General features: G+C 35.2%; 1 protein-coding gene across 1 annotated transcript in view; it reads right to left on the minus strand.

The window, feature by feature from the left end:
* Window positions 1–750: 750 nt before the first annotated feature.
* FU (kinase family with ARM repeat domain-containing protein) overlaps window positions 751–19,411 on the minus strand; it is a 183,877-nt gene continuing 165,216 nt past the window's right edge. Inside the window, exons 19-24 of the mRNA XM_089793391.1 lie at window positions 3,339–4,529; window positions 2,820–3,053; window positions 2,543–2,686; window positions 2,299–2,379; window positions 2,027–2,215; window positions 751–1,931 (exon numbers count right to left, since the gene is read on the minus strand). Coding sequence (XP_089649517.1) covers window positions 1,674–1,931; window positions 2,027–2,215; window positions 2,299–2,379; window positions 2,543–2,686; window positions 2,820–3,053; window positions 3,339–4,529 — 2,097 coding nt within the window. The 3' untranslated portion in view covers window positions 751–1,673. The remainder of the gene's footprint in view (window positions 1,932–2,026; window positions 2,216–2,298; window positions 2,380–2,542; window positions 2,687–2,819; window positions 3,054–3,338; window positions 4,530–19,411) is intronic.

The following is a 19,411-nucleotide window of genomic DNA, read 5'->3' on the forward strand; positions in this document are numbered from 1 at the left end:
CACAACCATTGCTCTCACCTTGTTGGAGGCTAATTTCAACACTCAAACAAAAAGCATGTTAATGTGAGATGAAAATTGATGAAGTCATTTGATAATGTGACCTTGAAATCATTTAGGTGAGATTTTAAGCACAAAATTACGGTTCTAACTATTAGGCCCTCTAACATAGCATATATATCAATGGTCTTCTAAAGCATGTTAATGTGAGATGAAAATTGATGATGTAAGTCATATTTGATGATATGACTTTGAAATCATTAGGTGAGATTTTAAGCACAAAATTAAGGTTATAACTATTAGGCCCTCTCTCATAGCATATATATCAATGGTCTTGTCTTACAAAATGCAGTCCAATTTATTCATTATCAAGATATCACCTAAAGTTTTTTTGGTTTCCTTTACGAAACACAATAACATGTTTTAATATATTTGAACGTAAATAAATAAATTTAATAGATGTTAAGGATTGTAATTCACACTTGTAGCATATTTTCAGTTCTTTGGCAAAACAATTCTTCAAACATTTTGTGTCTAAATAGTTGCTTTATAAATTCTCAACCTTGTCTTCTCCGTCTAAGACTATTGATCCTCCTTTAAAAATAACTCATTTTCTATAAACAAAAACAATATTATGATAAAGTAATTTCAGTAAAAATCATTCATAAATTCACTTTTATCATTTAAAATTAAATATGTAATTTTAAAATACAAATAAAACACGACTTGAGAATGAAGTTTGCTTTTAAATAATTAACACAAAAATTTAAGATAAATTAAATAGAAATTAACTCCAAATAAAAAGAACTGAAATACAATTTTCACAAGAAGTGAGGAAAGATGAATTTATAGCGTGCTGATGTGACCCCAGATGAATAGAGGTCAGGGAAACACTAACAGAATTCCTCTTATGTCTGTATTATACTCTCCCTGGCGTGGTGGCAAATCCTTTTGTGGATGACATTCCAAAGCAAACTACATTCATGTTTTAAGATGAACCATTCACATTGAACAAAGAAATTTTTCATGAGAACAATAAAAAGAATAGCATCTACAAATATGAACCATCCACCATACAATTAGGATTTTTGATTGCAACCGCATTCCTCTCTTCCAAAAGACGGAATGCTAACGTCCTTGCAGTAAACCAGTAATCCCAACGGCTTCAGTCTAATTGATTACGGACCAACAAAAATTTGCTCCAGATCCGTTAAAAAACGACTTAATAATTCTGCTAACACGTGCTTGAGCAGCACTGTGATTAGCAAGATGAATTTCCATACTGCCCAGCTGCGTGACTTATACCAACCTCATTAACATAGAGCTAACTGAATGATTGAAATTTCCAATGTATCTGGAAATCTCTTCTGACCAACATATTAATTGTAGAGTTTCTGCATAAGCTTGAACCAGTAACCACAATACAGTGGGGCTGCAATGATATCAAGACTCTGCTGGGTCATACTCCACCTTCCCTCTTCAAGAGTAGTCAATATATATAGCCTCGAGGTAATATACATTTCATTCTTTTTACAGATGGGGGACGGACTCTTAGTGTTGCTGGGTTATCTTAAACCCAACACTACTTTGGCACCACTTCATTTCTTGGCCTAAGAAGCTGTATGTTAATAGTCCAGAAGCAATTTTTATGGATACTTCATATTGCAACTAGTAGATCATCGCGCTGGGGGCGCATCAGGAAATCTGTTAGTGATACGAGATACATATTTAATAATCGTCGGATCTGGAGATTGACGGAGGCGCATCAGAACTTGGAAGAACTCAGGTGAGCGAAGGAATTGTCTACATGGTGCATGGATGCACATATTACCCAGGGAAAAAAGGGCTATCTTGAGGGGTGACTCACTGCTTGCATCCCTTCTTCCGGGTGTTAATGCAGTAGCTGAGTAGTCTGATATTACTTTCAGTAATGCCTACACAACATACAGGGAAGAAAAGATAAATAATAAAATTGACCATTCTGAAATGGAAGTTTTTAAACATGTAAATACAAGTTTGATGTTCTGACCTGCATGGCCCCCTTGGATATTATGTCCCCGCATAGTCTGCTTGAATTTCGCACAAGATTGCTTAAAGCACCAGCTGCATTGGCTTTAGTTTTGTCTTCTTCCTCCCCAAGCAAGAGGTTGGTTAGATGCGGTATAGATCGTCGAAGTTGATCATATAAATATTCACTGTGATAGGCAGCATTGCCAACCTAGTTTTAAGAAGTCCTGTGTAGTTAGAATCCATAAAGCATAGAATTCTCAATTAGAAGACATTTTGATATCTAAGTCGTACCGCAAAGCAGGCAAATTTTCTGGTGCGCCTGTCTGGGTCTGCACATCTATCTATGAGAAGATTAATAATATCATGCTTGAGCTGCAAAACCAACATGTCAGTGTGGTTTCCAATAGCGAAATTCATGAAAGCTTGCATTCCTTCAGTGACAGACCCCGTATATAATAGAAAGAAAACAGACTGTCAACAAACGAATGCATACGGAAGAGAAATATTGATATTCTAGTTGAAGAAAATAACTTACAAGGAAATCATAGAAATAATCTGTATGGCGACACATATTGCCCAAGGCACTGCAAGTTTTTGAACGTATATTGGCATCATCATGTTTCAAGAAACATTTCATGGTCCCAAACAAATTTGCTTTTTCTATCGGTTCGTAGAAGTCCTGTGTCAATCATCAAAAGGTATGAAAAGCGTGAATTGCTAAACAAATTCATTATTGAAAAATGTTTCATTTACTATGAGAATAAAGCGAGGACAAAAGCCTTAAGTGCAAGCATGAGATGTATGTATCTTACTCTTGACATTCGAGCCAAGTCTGAGATGATCATCAACAGATCCAAAATGACTTCCTTAGGACATGCATTATCAAGCATCATCCCTATTGTGGTGGGACTCAATAGACTGTTTTTGACAAGCTCGACAGCAATGGTCTTCAAGCTAACCATTTTAGCAATAAGAGCAATGGGTTTCCCGTAATCTTTTGCTTCCAAATATTCCAAGCACTTCAGAAGAGGAGCAACAGCGCCAACCTGGGGTTGATCAAGAGATAAAATGCCCGAGTTTAAGTAGTTCAAAATCTCATTTTAAAAAAAAACAAACAAAAACTAACCGGCGTTAGATCATTGCCAACCTTTACAAGCTGTTTGTAACATGTCTGGGAAAATTCATTATGTATAAGAATTTCTTGATAGTTAAATTGTTTTTCTTTTATGTCAGTTTTCTACAAAAGGAGAGAGAATCTAGAAAAAACATTGATATCATGCATGAATTTTTCTTAAACTTTCAAACTGTATTTGTGTTAAGCTGTCTCAAACCTCAAGAAGAATTTGCGAATACTGAGTCATACTAGCAGAAACTGCCTTTATGATATCTGCATTTTCACTGCCCACTCTGCCCCCTGGGGAGCTTGAGTTCAGAAGCAAGCCACTACTGATGGATGCAGATGTTGCAGGTAGACCAGGAGATTGCTGAGAGATAATAAAAGGAAATGCCAAAATATTAATGATTTCATTCACTAAGTTTCTCAAACCAGTACTGCCCCCACCATGTCCATCCCAAAATTTCAAGTACTTGAGATGCTGTTCATTCATCAATCCTATAATTAAACCAAGAGACTCTCTCTTTAAAAGAATATCACGGAATGCACCACCAGCTAAGCACTGTGCAATTACTGACAATGCCCAAACAACACCCATTGGAGAGAAACCAACTTTATCCTCTAAGGAACGACCTACTTCATGATTTATCTTTGCAGGCCCATCTGCCAACAGAGAAATAAGTAGACTCGGAATACCATGTGAGCATGCTTGCTCTACAGCCAGTGGTCCTCCCCATTTAACTCGTGTTTCAAGTAAACCAACACAGCCATCTCTCAGTCCATGCCAATGTGCGAGTGTGCCATTTCCACTGCTTACCACAGCCCGCTCATCCTTACTATCACATGCCTTCGATTCTGAGACAAAAGGTAGTCCAAGATGGACACGTATTGTGTTTGTTGGTGGAATCGAAGCTAATGCAATTTCAGCTACCGATGATGAGCTGATAAGTCCATGTGCATCATGTTCAAGGGACAGGATAGAAGCCAAAGCCAACATAGCTGCAGCACAGCGATGTTGAGGAAAAGAACCAGTTGACCAATCATCAGAAGAACATTGTTGTTTAAGTACTTGAAGACGAAATCGCTGTTTTGGTTGAGATGCAGTCAAGGCACACGAAGCATAATGCCTTCCACACAACTTCAATCCCTGCGAAATGGTTGCAAGAGTAAGACATGTGTGAAGAATAACACCTTCTTTGCCGGAATATTTGGTTACATTATCTGATTCATTAGAAGGTGATTCTTTATTTGAAGTTGATTTACTGTGTAGCGACAGCAATTGAAACATAGTCCCAACAACAGTTCCATCTCCACCTCCATTCACAGCACTAGATACAGGCTCTTGAACTGGTATACCACATAATATATCACAAACAGTTGCATTGTAAATGCAGCAACGCATCAGAACCTGAATAAATTATGTACACATTTGGAATCAGTGAAAAACTAAGAGGATATATACTCAAGCAGATAATTAAATGAAAAACTCTACTGCTTATATGCATATTTGGACCACATGATATTAAGTACCACGATAAAAATTAGTTGATTAGAAAACAAAAGTTATTGAACAAGCTACAGAAAATTTTACATTCTATGGCAATTAACGCAGTAAACTGGAGAGAAAATGAGTACCATTCAGCAGGACATTTACTACACCTTACGAGAAAAGAAAAACATGAAAAAGAATGCACAAGAGAGCAATAAAGAAAGACTATAATATGCCACCAGTGTTATTCACTAAGTTGAAAAACAATTGAGAATGGCATACAGGTGAACAAATCAAATATGAACGATTCACTTACTTTTGTGTGTCCACAGAAAGTTCTTTGTCTGAAATATATAATTTTACACTATCTTTGAATCATTCCATCCCAAAATACAAAAATTTCATTCAGTGGTTGAATTTAAAAAATTTAAGCAAACCTTTTGAATAGATGATTATATCATCTTCATAATCAAGAGGTGTTATCTACAATTCTAGACAAGACAAGATAAAATTTTAATGACCAAAAAAGGGGTCAAAGGGACTGCCAACCAAAACACAAAGGCCCAATCCCGCAGCAAGGGCACCAAACAGTACATGAAGAAAAATAAAGCTGAAGCAACAAAAAATCAAAAAGAACCACAAAGCAAGAACTGAGGAGGAGAGGGGGTGCAGTTGGTCCAATAGGGAACACCCCCAACCCCTAAGAAACCTGAGCCATTGAGAAGAACCTCCAAACAGAAGGATAAGTTGTCAAACCGGCCAAGATAACTGGCCACCTCTGAGAGGTCCTTGAAGAGCAAGTCCAGAGCTGAGAAGAGTCCCTCCGAGGTCTCATGAATCTAGAGTGAACGGATGTCAGGGGAGGGGCACACTGCCTCTTCGTACCACGTGTTGAAGAGAGTCCTGTGAAGGAGGTGATAAGTAGACAAAAAATATAACATGACCATAGGACATGACTAAACAAATCAAAGAAATGACCCTGCTCCAAAACCTTTTGCCACATCAGTAAACTGAGAAGAAATTGATGCTTTGAAGTCGATACAATACGAATAGACCACCCAAATGAGCAACAGATTTTCAACAAGAAACATGTGAGTAATGGAGGGCTTGAAACTTTTGACAGAAAAAGGTTGTAAATCATTACCAAATACCAACATTGCCTAGTTCTTATTTTCAAATTAACCGGGCATAAAATCATCACTTAGCTGCTGAAATTATTAGGAGTCACTGTGCAGATCTTAAACCAGTTGTGCTGATTTGACCCGAGTGTTTGGTGTTCAATCAAGAGGCCCTTTTGTGTCTTCCTCAACAACTTCAATCAGCAGCTCGAAATTATTGATATCCATTAACCTTATTTCCTATTGAAGCCCATTGAGTACTTAGGTATAGCTTGGGGATTAAAAAAAGAGATTCAAACGAAAAATAACCAGATCCTCCACCTTATTCATGTGTAATAAGTTTGCTTCATCAAATAAGTTAAGTATGACCATCCTATTTTCACTCACAGGAAAACAGGCTGATCAATCTATATTACAAAGTTGAAACCTGAACAATGAAATCAATTTTGACTAATTTAGTCATTGAAATTTGAAACTAACAACCAAATCTTATATTACAAAATTGAAACCTTAACAATGAAATCAATTTTGACTAATTTAGTCATTGAAACTAACAACCAAATTTAAAAAATTGAATTAGCTGGACAGAAAACATGAATAGCTAACCATTTTAGAACTGATGCTCTTGCTCAATACTTCTAAACTCCACAACAGAACATTGGCATGCAAAACCTGCCATATTTGCCCTAATCTTGCCTGTTACAAAGCAATCATCTTGAATAACATAGCATCTAGATATGTTTACCTATGAAACCATTTGACATTGAGCAGGAATTCCACAAAATTAATATGCACAGCATCTTCCACCTTGCCCCACAAGGTAGGTGGACAATATTATAAGTATCAACATGGAAAGAACCTGAATTAGACTTCAAAACCTCATGCAATTTATCGCTCGTCAAATAAAGTTGCTTGAAGATATGACACAAATATGGCTGGTCACTCTGTAAATTGTATTAAATCAACAATGGAAATGGAAGGGTTTTAAAAGACCAAACAATGCCAAAAAGTTTATTCACTGAAAGTAAAAGGACCAAAACTCTCATTTGTTGCATGTTAAATATGTTAGATTTATTGCAGATCTGAACTGTATATGTTTTTTCAATTTCTTAACTCTTGAATCGTATGACTATTGATAAATATCTTCTTCTTGCAGGTTGTAATCAGAATATGGATAATTTTGTACATATCAAATATAAGAAAGATGTATAAACAACAGTAAGAAATACTGGTTATTGTATTCACAAATCTGAAACTGATTTAATGCTCGATCTCCAAGATGCTTTCAGCAATTGATTTTGGTGTTCCTCTTGGTCGATCGGATCTGCTATAAATATTGTTTTCTGGAGACATGTTAATGAGTGTGTTGGTTCCCAAAACCGCAAATTGGAAATCCAAGAGCCTACCACTTCTCCGATAGGACTTCTCAATCACTTCTAGCCAACTAACGAGAATAACCTTGATTCCCCTTGCACGTCAGGCTCCGCTACACCTAGGCAGGTATACCTTCTCCCCAAACCTGATTACTTGTTTTAAAGCTTTTCTAAAGCGAATTTAAGCTTTGGAGTTCTCCGATTGGCAAGGTCCTTGAACTCAATTAAACTGAAACTTGATGTTGAGTGTGAATTGAATGAATTGTATAAAGTTTGTTAATAATGAATTTGATGCTTGTAGGATGGAATATATAAATTTTCTGACTTCAATAATAGAAAGACCAGTGCCTCTGCTCATCTGGGCAATGTTAGATTGTGGTGACTAATTAGGAAAGTACTATACAGACTTCATAATTAGTGGGATTTGGGGCATCGCCCTGAAAAAAAATAAAAAAATTTGGTACTATTAGTAGATTCGACACTAAAGTTATGGCTAATTTATGGCCGACATGTTATAACCCTAAAGCGGTTTAATACTTGTATAAAAGGGTTTAGGGTTGGGTATTTTTCATTATGTTGTGATGCGAAATTGCTTCTTGCGGCGGTATTGAGCTGTAAGGGATTACGGATTGTAATCAGGTTGTAATCACTGGATTGTAATAATATTGGACTTGTTGTTTGGTGGACGTAGCCCAAGGATTGGGTGAACCACGTTAAATCTTGGTGTCTTGTGTTCATTTCTGTATGATCTATTATTTTATGTTATTGGTTATATTTGCATGTAGTTTTTTATTTCTGTCTGTGGTTTATCCTAACAGGCAATAGAGTCAACTTCGGTGAAATTTTACATACAACTTCATAAAGTTCTTAAGCACTTATACTACCAACAATTAAATAATCACGATGCGACAGACCAAATATTACACAATCTTAAATTAGTCCAGATTGAATTTTAATTCCTCTAGTAGGGAGACAAACTGTACATAGATACAAAAACAATTAAATATTTCACACTATCTATGATGATCGAATTTAAATGCTAAATGACCTTGTCCACTTATCTGACATTTAAATTGCATACAGATTCCAAAAAATAATTACAAAGGACGATTCATCTGCAATTTAAATCTCCATGCCTTTAATAATAAACAAAGAACATTTTATTTTATTATAAAAATATAATAAATAGGATTTATATTACAAAGTCATAATAAACTCCTTATCCCTCCATACATATAAAATGCTTCTTCAGAATATGGGAATGAATGTTTTTTGAATATGTTCTTTTGAAAATAAAATAATCCTTATTTATACCTCACTCAACTGAGTTTGTAACTCTTCAAAGTGAAAAGACATTTCTTTTTAAAATAAAATGTATTATAATTGCATCTCTTCATTTTATTTAATCCCTTGTGTTTTATCGGGCTATATGGTGTTTTGCCGGCAAATTTTAATAAACTTCCATATCATGGCCTTTTAAGAAAATTACTATTGCACATTCTTTGAGTCAAATTCGTTGCAAACTTAATCGCATTTGGGCTTCCATTTATATAGTTTCATATTTTAATTCTCACAAGTATGACAACTTTTGTGTTGACATGTATAGAAAATTGATTTATTTTTTACAGGATCTGAGAGATGGCCTCTTCAGTTAGTCTTGTGCCTAATGATTCCTATGCACATTAAGCTTTATCTTCAAACCTTTCAATCTCGGCTTGATAATATTGACTGCTAGGTGAAATCGTTTTCCAGCTACGCAAACTCCACTATGTTTGTGCCAGGCATCACTTTTGGTACTCGACAAGGCATAGAAACTCTTGACAGCATCCTTGGAATGATTTGAATGCAATCTGGTTTAGAACCTGAGGCCTCACCTTTGACTTCATCCATATACGCAAGGCATATAGACCAACATCCATCTGGAGCAAATGATACCTATCAATCTATGCATTGCTCTGAACTACATCCATACGTGATGGTCATTGCCTCCTATATTATCAAAATCGTTGATCCTGTCATAACCATCATATTGATGTAGTCATTGTGTTTTATCTTTATGTTACTGTTTATCACATCTGGTCTTACATTCATTGTCGTTACAATCCTCTCCAAAATTTGTGTATGACGGGTGTTCATTGTTTGTGGATGCACATGATGTATTTGGTTTATAAATCTCCATCGCTTTGCTCATCATTTCTTTGGAAAGTTTGAGGTTATGTGATGCTTGTTCATAAATAGTTTCCTAATGTGCCCAAGTTGTGTACATAGCTTTGAGATTGATCTACTCTTTCATTCATTAAAGTTCAAACAAAACTCTCGTCTAACAGGACTTTAAATTCTGATATTGCCATACATGCTATTATAGAATCAATGTAACCAACTCAACACAGTGTACAATTTACTCCACAACTAGAAAGATTAGGGTAATTGGAAATATGGTCACTCCTTGAAAGTTTGAAAATGCTTCTGCAAATGTTGGCTTCATTTATTAATCATAATTTCACTTTCCAAAATACTTTATTCATGGATTTTCATTTGTTTGAAACATATTGTTTTAATATAAGTAGTGGGTAAGATCTGAAGATTTTATCTTTGCCATGGTGCCTAGAACTCTTTAATTTGCCAAAATTTTAGTGTTCCATCAATGGCTATTTCTGGGGACGTATGCTCCCTGTGAGCATAGCAAGATCTCAACTACCTGTGGAGGAGCAAACCAAGCATCCATGCTCAATATGATGCACAATGAAATTGGGTAGCCCCAGGCACCCCAAAAAATGTACTTTGGTTCTTTCCTCTATCAAACACCTTATTCTGATCAAGTACCACTTTCAACCTGCTGATCATGATATGCTTTCCCTTCATCATCTGTTTAGGATCCAAATTCGCCCTTTCTTCATCAACAATAGTATTTAAAAATGGATAAATTTCTGAATCATTCAACCTCAACATTTGAACCCTTGCTAAAGCTGATGCATATTATGGTATGTGCACTGAAATCAAACCTAATGATGTCTACTATAATGAATCATAGTACATCCTTAGATACACTATCCACCATGATTATCTCTTTAAGGATCATAATGATCTCTAGCTGATATCAAGTCTCATGATATTCATCAAAATGTCCAAGAGAAATTGACTATCATAACATATCCACGGATATCAAATCACATGATATACATCATGGTAGTGAAGCTAAGCATTGTAAAGTCGTGATCTTAAAATGTCAAATACAAGTGTTCATTCTAAAAGATTGTCACCTTTCAATAATGTACATACGGGGGCCATAAAGTCATGGAGTCACACAAATGACAAAAAGAGTTTGTACATTAAACATCTTTTATATATTTAAGTACAAATAAATAACTTAAGACTCAATCTCAATTTTAAACTTAAATTTTCAACCATACCAAGTTTATTCCTAGAGTGTTCAACTTTTACTCTGGAGAGGCTTGGTGAGAATGTGTGTTGTCTCATCACTTGTACTAATATACTCCAACTGAATCACATTTTGTTCTACCACGTCTCTCACATAGTGATAAGGACTCTCGATGTGTTTTGATCTATCATGGAATACCGAATTCACTAAAAGCTTGATACAACTCTGATTATAACAATGGATAATTGTAAGATTCAAGGTTCACCAAATAATCCCACAAGCAATTTTTGAAAACATACTGCTTCTCTTGCTCCAATAGAGGCTGCAATGTATTCGTCTTTGGTAGACCTTTGTGCAACTGATTACTACTTTCTATTGATCCATGAAATCATTATTGATCCTAAACTAAAGCAACATATTGATGTTCTTTACCAATCATTTACACTTCCAGCCCAAATAGAATCAGAGTATCCATGTAGATCTAGGTCTACATTTTTCTATTTAAGACCATACAGGTATCTCAAAATATGCTTTACAGCAACAAAATGTATCTCTTTTGGTTCACACACAAACTAGATTAAAACATTTACTGCATAACATATATCCGGTCTTGTGTTGACCAAATACATCAATGATCCAATTATATGTCTATAGAGAGTGGGATCTGCCAATTTTGATCTTGTAGTTGATTCCTTCAATTTATGCAAATTGGTTTCCATGAGTGTCGACACAGGTCTACAGTCCAACATTCCAAAACTTTTCAAAATGTCAACGGTATACTTTCCTTGATTAAGAATGATACTATATGTTTTATGCCAAACTTCTAATTGAAAGCAGTAATGTAAAATGCCCAAGTCCTTCATGTCAAATTCTGAAGCTTGGTCCTTCCTACATTGAGAGATTAGGTGATCTTTTCCTGTGAGTAGCAGGTCATCAACACATTAAATAAGTATTAACATATCACCTTTAATTACCTTAAAATAGATGTTTCAATCTACATCGTTCTTGGAAAACCCTAATCCCACAAGATAGTGATCAATCCTTCCATACCAGGGTTTGGGAGCATGTTTAAGTCCATATAAAGCTTTCTTTAATTTCCATACAAGTGATTAGTCCCCAAGAGTGGTACTAGAAATTTTATTTTATGGGTCACCCATCATCTCCAAATCATCTTGACATAATGGACATCTAGATGGTCCCTTGAATCTCATCTTGGCACACCTCATGCACTCGATCAGTTGGGTTGGTAGACTTCCTTCTGGCGCTCTTGTTGGGATACTTGCTTACCTTTGCTATGAAAGGGAGAACCTCCAAGATGCACGAGATAGATCTTCATTCATGATTCAATACATTCTTGTAGTCATATGATTCAACATTATGTATCACAAAGCCTTTAGGTAGCTCTAAATAGACTTATTCTTCAATAGTCCCACTCAGAAATGTAGTCTTCACATCCATTTGATGGATCTTCCAACATATAAATGCTATAAAAGCTATTACTACTCTGAATGGGGTGTAATAGGCAACATGTGCAGATGTCTCTTCATAAACAACGTATTCTTCCTATGAGAAACCTCTTGCAAGAAAACAAGCTTTGTGTTTCTCCATACTGTCATCTACAACATGTTTGATTTTGAAGAGCCATTTTGAAGAAACAACATATTTCCCTATTGGCCTTGGAACTATCTCCCATACATCATTCTTTACACTAGACTGATACTCTTTTCTCTTACCATCTTTCCATACTTGATGTTTTAAGGCTTTTGTGACACATTTTGGTTCTAATTTGATGATCTCACTCATCAAGGCAACATAGCTAAAGAATTTGAGGGGTCTCTTACTTTCTATAAAAGTTCATTTGGGTGTTGCACAATTTTCAACTTCCACAATCATTTTTCTAGCCCCAAGTGGTCTCTTTTTGCTTTTGTTAGGTTTATCTATTGGAGTAGTCTGATTTTCATTTATAGTTTCTTCGAGAGATTCCCTCTAAACCTCATGAGCATGATCCTTCATTTCTTTAAGAGGTGCTTGAACTTCTATCTCATGAGAGCTCTTAGATCTCCTGAAAGCAATGTCTTCCCCAAAAATGACATTTTTACAGAGTTCAATCAATTTTTGTTCAAGTATGTATACTCTATAGGCTTTTGATGTTTCACTATATCCCACAAATATCCCTTTCTTGCCAGTGGGTTCTAACTTAGACCTCTTTTCTTTAGGCACGTGAATGTAGACAGGACTGCCAAAAATCCTTGGGTGACTTATGCCAAGTTTTACACTCATGAATGCTTCTTTATGGACATCTCTTTTGAATGTAGAAAGTTGTCCTAGAGGCTTCTGCCCAAAAAAGAAGTTTTTATGTTTTGGTCGTACAGTATGGCTCTGGTAGCTTCTAATAAGGTTCCATTCTTTCTCTCAACAACCTCATTTTGTTGTGGACTGTAAGGTATAGTAAACTCCCTCTTAATCCCAACATTCACAGGAAATTCTTTCAAATTTTCTTAAATGTATTCCTTCCAATTATTTGTTCTCAATACTTTGATTTTCTTCCCAAACAAGTTTTTTGTAAGAGTTTTGAATTCCTTGGACCTTTTAAACATTTACTTGGACTCTTACATTTAAGAAAGTATATCCAAGTCTTTCTAAAGAAATCATCTACAAAGATTATATAATATAATATAAGAATCCTCCCATTGAGGGTACAAACATGGGTCCACATAAGTCAAAATGAACTAATTCTAATACAATTTTAGTTTTACTAACATTATTTAGGAAAGTCCCCTTTGTATTCTTTCCTAGGGCACAGCCTTTGCATGCTCCTTCATGAGATTGATTTAGTTTCATTTTTTCTAATGAAGGCAGAGCATGAAAATAAGATGTCCTAGTCTTTGGTGCCAAATTTCATTTGAGTCAAAAGTCTGATGGATTAGGGCTTGACTTGAATCAGTACAAAGTTTGTAAAGACATCCTTGTCTTATTCCTATAGTTTGTGCTTTCTTCATAGTGGAGTTCTTTGGCCATACGAAACTTTTCCATCCATGAAGGTAACTCTATACCCTTTGTCTTCCAGAGTAGAAATGAAGACTATGTTACTTTTTATCCCTTGTACATATAATACTCTAGACAAATGAAGGGACATGTCCGACTTCAAATTTATGGTGCAAGTTCTAGTGCCCTCTACTGAATAATTTGGATCATCCCTAGTAATTACTTCGTCAGATTCTTCTACTATAGTGTCTAAGTGTTCTCTGAATCCTATAATGTGTCTTGAGGATCCATTATCAATTACCTAAGTGTTAAGTTTGTTTTACGCTTAGCTTGATAAAGTTCGGTAGAAAATAAATTTCTCATAAAAATGTTCTATATTAGCTTCTCCAACTTTAGCAAAAGATGCTAGTTATTTTGTTCTATTAGGGCAGTTGATTGCATAATGTCCATATTGATCACATCTGAAACATTGTATTTCAGATATGTCCTTCTTGGACGATCCCTTTCCATATGTATTTTTCTTTCTTCTGAAATTCTTCTTTCCTTTCTTATGAGAGTTAGTGTTTAATACACGAGTATCCTCATTTATGGGATTTTGATTGTTTCTTTTGGTCATCAATCTAGATTTATTTTCTTTCAATATCATCATGATTCCATGTTTCCATAATACAAAGTTGGTTTCACCTTCAAGACAATCTTCAAATCTGATTACACTCCACATTATAAAGAATGGAATGTGATTGCACTTTCAAGAGAGAATAAATTTATATTTTGGGTAATTTGAATTCTCAAATCTAATTGGATCTTCCTTAGCAAGGCTCTAACACCATGTATGTAATATTTTGTATGGTGCTGAATTACAACAATCACAAGGAGTATAAAATTACATTGCTCGTACCACAAAATACTAGTATGGTGTGGTTGTATGACAGTATTGGGGCCTGTACATCAAACACAATTTGTGGGAGGAAGATCTCTTGTATGCTAATCCTGAAGATGTTTAGAGTCTAGACATATCGCTATGGGGTCGTACCACAGGAGTGGTGGTAGTTGTATGCTAAGTGGGTGGTAGCCAGAAGTAGTTTTATGAACGAGATATTGTTGGTTTTCGTACGATGTCAAATGTATGGGGTGCAATAGGTACATACAATGAACAAAATGGTTGCTGTCTGGACTTGCAGGACATAGAAAGGATGTATGATGATGTACAATGGCTTGCATACAATGACGAAGAGGACTGTACGGAATATGGGAATGTGAATGGTGGCCGAAAATGATGGTGTTGAGGTATGGCACTTTGTCAGTCAGCGAAAGCACTTAGGATTATTAATAGGATAAGAATTTATTGCTCGAGAGTAGGAAACACGGAACACAATGAAAGATCTATATTGCAAAGATTCGCCACAACGCACACACAATGGAACTCAAGATAGTCGCCAAAATGCTAGCAACACTTAATATATTAATCTCCAAATGGTAATACTACAAAGTTACATAGACATCGGAGACAATACGAGCAGATACAAGTAGTCGCCAGATGACGACGATTAGCAGATCTAGCGCACAAGTGAAATATTAGAATGATATCTCCAACTGCAGAATAGGGTGGCAGTGGACCACCGAAACTACAACAGGCAGAATAGGGAGGATCTTCCACCTCCAAAACTGCGCACAATGATCCCTCAGCCTTCAACCTCCGGAAATACAAAGAGAAATCAAAACCAATCCATGATGAATGGCCAGCCACTGCCTTATAAAGGTCTGCAGGAGTCTAGGAATCATCTAGAAATGTACAAATATAGGCTGACAATATTAATTAATTCATTATTCTATTAATTTAAGCCCCATATTTATTAATTAATTAAATGTCCTTTATTATTCCTTTATTATTTTATTTAACTCCTAGGACCAATTAATTAACTAATTATTGCATTAAAATTGAGGACATCACATTAAATATGATTAGATTTATCACAGATCTGAACTATATATGTGTTTTCAATTTCCTAACTCTTGAATGGTATGATTACTGATTAATGTCTTCTTCTTGCAGGTTGTAATCAGAATATGGATAAATTTATACTAATCAAATATAAGAATGATGTATAAAAAATATTAAGAAATACAGGTTACTGTATTCACAAATCTGAAACTGATTTAATGCTTGATCTCTAAGAGGCTTTCACTAATTGATTTCAGTGTTCCTCTTGGTTGATCGGATCTGCTATATATATTGTTTTGTGGAGATGTTAATGAGTGGTGTGTGTATATATATATATATATATATAGTTTTGTGGAACATGAAATGATAATCTGCAATGCAGATCGACATTATACTTGGAAGTATATGATATTTCAATCTGGTATATGGATGATAATCAATCTTCAAGTATTAGATCAAAAATGATAATATTATTTCAAGCAAATCTAGATATGCATGTATATATTATAGTATACACAATGTATACTGATATATATACATGCAAATATATTTATATCATAGTATTGATTATCATTCATGTATCTGGCAAAAGCTATCTTTTTTCAACATTGAAGATATGTTGACAATCATTCACTCCATCACTTCCAATTTGTAGATATTACCATCAATTGAGCTGTCAAAAAGTCTTATACAGTACTGCACTCAGGGCACTATTTTTATGTGGATAATGAGCATTTATTGTTCCGATGATAATACCAAATTTCAACATGACAATCTCCACCATCACAGGTCACGCAGTTCAAAAATACCTCATGCGTATCTAAATGAGAAATCCCACCTGAATGGATTGAGGACATCCATATTATGCGTAGCAACAAGATTTATCAGCACCACTACCTCTAAGCCTGATGTCCCCCCTTCAAACTCTCATAGATGCTCTACCTTCGCTGCAGAACCATGTCTACAGCCTGTCAGCTTAATGAATTGATATGATACAAACATGGTGGCGTAGATGTATTCTCCAGCGAAGAAAATGTGAATACAAGGAAAATGTAGTTTCTAGTCTAAAGAAAAGATTACAGAAATATATTTAGATAAAAATACAATTAAAGTTTGTTTTTAACAAAATCAATCAAGGGGCATTTGAAGAGGTGCATTTTTCTTAAGGAAAGCTCTGTTAAAGAGAGACCAAGCAACGAAAGATAACACAAAGGATTCAAATATATATTTTTTGATATGTTACCCTTGACTACTATAAATGCAAATCATTGTCAATAGAGGAGTTACTTTCTAGGTTGTCATTTGAAGATTGGTTACTGCATTATAACTAATGTATTGATTCACGTATATGGACTTCAAATCTTTTGTCAACCGAATAAAGTTCTATATCCCTTATAGCCCAAGTTACCAATTGCGATGCGGATTCAGAAGCGAATACGAGATGCGGGGAAAAACAAATTGGATGAAGATGCGGGAGGAAGTGTATATATGCAAAGAAATACAAGAAAAATACAAAAACAAATAATTTGATAGTATGACTATGATACTTCATCCTTTATCAAAATTCATATGATATATCAATATGTGTTTGTTCAGCATTAGAGTTTAGTCTTAGAAAATAAGTTATAAGTTCCACTAGGTCATGTTCAAGATTTCAACAAAATAAAAACTTAGTTCATGCATGAAGATTCAATCAACTAATATGCATCAGAGTCTGAATCATAAGGATTCACAAGAAAGTACATAGTCTCGTCATCATCTCCAACTGTTGAAAGATCATTTGAACCATAAATGGTTCCACTCATGCTAGATGCACCACATGCCACGCTAACATCATCACCATCTCCGATTGTAGTAAGATCATAAAGTGTTGCATCCAAATCTGCAGACTCAAGGGCTACATCCCAAAGCTTTGTTGTCCCTTCCTTGTAATAGTCATTTTTAGGTGACAAAAGATGCAAGTTGGTTAGAGCACATACAAATAAAAACAATTTAAGTTTGGGCATTTTTTATTAGTTTCCTGGGCACTACGCCTGTAGATACTGGCTTCCAGATGCATCTGGAAGCCTGCCCATGGCTGGCTTCTTGCCAGCATCCGCAGGGAATCTAAATGCATCCGGAATCCATACGTATATGCCTTCGCATCCACCTAATCTGGGGATGAATCGGTGTCCTAGCTCATAACTGCAACATGTTCTATAATTACATTCCAAAAGTAATCAAAGGGAGAATTCCAGTGTCAATGATCCACCATGCAATTAGAGAAGGTAAAACGCTACTACTATTTATAAATATTGGAATCACTTCATCTTTGGTGAAGTTTTTCTATATTTGTTAGTTGGGATTCAATATCACTACAAATTGTTTATTAATACTTTGAAAGGTGGGTACAATTGAAGTTAGAATTTTTGGATTTCATTAGCACAATATGGAGACCAGCAAGCAGCATAAAAAGATTGCATGATCTTATTTTATTAATTATCAAAAATATCAATTGAAAAGATTTTAGCTTCATGCAAGAATGTCATTCCATAAAAATTGAAAATTAAATCTAATCAGATATTACAAAATATTCTCTCCATGATAATATAAATTAGACCATATACTGGAAAAAATAGAGAAATCCCACTATCTTTAACGACAATGGACAACTCTATATCAATTTTCTTCCACTATTCTAATTAAAGTCATGTATTCCTCTATCTGTTGCTCTTAGTTGTTGGTCCTTGAGTGAAGATCTAGAATACCTACTTGATCGCTCCCACCCAGACCCATGCACATAGGTACACATGTACATACACACACACAAGCAACTAATCACACATGTGCGCAATTGAAAGAGCGAGCACACACCTTGACACACACATCATGCTCACACACAAACACAATTTACAAATATTTTGATCTACAAGCATCAATATGGGATGAAACCAAGCTCTTTACAAGCAAACACACTCAAAAACATTTACGAAAGACCAAGACTCACTAATTAGCATTTCACTTTATTTAGAATTTGCGTCCACAATAGACGTCAACCATGGAAAAACAAGGTATTAAAAGTATTAATGTTGTTTTTCTTAATGAAAAGATAAAGATAATGATAAGGTAACCTTCTTTACAGATTTGTATTAATGTCCAACAAGAGAGCCTAAGGGACTGCCAAAAACAAAGCAACAACAACACAAACAACAGGAGCATCAAACAATGCCCAAAAAAAAAAAAGAATAACAAGCAAAGAATCAAAGCAAAGCAAAGCAAAACAAGACACGAGGAAGCCACGGAAACTGGCCAAACCACCAAGCAAACTAACTACTCTGATAAACCAAGAAAAGGTCTAGAATCGACAAATAGGTTGCAGGACGAGAGGTCCGAAGATGTCTCTCAGAACCCATGGCAGTGATAGAAGTAGGAAGCAACTATTGAGTGGAGGATCTACATGGTCTCACAACCTTAAGAGATCCTAATGGAGGGTTCATCGCCTACTTGACAGTGAAGACAAGGTGCAAATTGTAATGACCCTGCTCAAATCTAATCCCAAAATGCTGATAACGGTTCAAGAAAAAACTTTGCATACAAGGGTCATATGACTGATATAAAATTTCAGTTTGCTTTTATGGCTCTTTCCTTCACTTAGCATCAATAAGAATGTTTGCAAGAAGACTCTAAATTGACTAAACAATGACTTAACATGAATGTGCAACTTATTTTGACAACATTCAATGCATATATGTGACTGAAACTACTTGCAATATGCAGCTACAGCAACTAGTAATTTTGACAAACACTTGGGATGCAAAATTATAATATTATTTATGCCAAAAAGAGGACCTACAGCCAATTGACATTTTTACAAACAGTTGGTATGCAAACTAACTAGCTGATAATAAATGATATTGAATTGCTCAAATGACACCAGCAACTATTATCTCCTTAATTGCAATGAAATTTCTAAAACAATGCTCATGAAATATGGCCAAGACTCTTGGCATTTACATGGATTACAA

The sequence above is a fragment of the Cupressus sempervirens genome, chromosome 7 (genome assembly GCF_028749045.1).
Source record: "Cupressus sempervirens isolate cs-2001-9-10 chromosome 7, ASM2874904v1, whole genome shotgun sequence".
Taxonomy (NCBI): domain Eukaryota; kingdom Viridiplantae; phylum Streptophyta; class Pinopsida; order Cupressales; family Cupressaceae; genus Cupressus; species Cupressus sempervirens.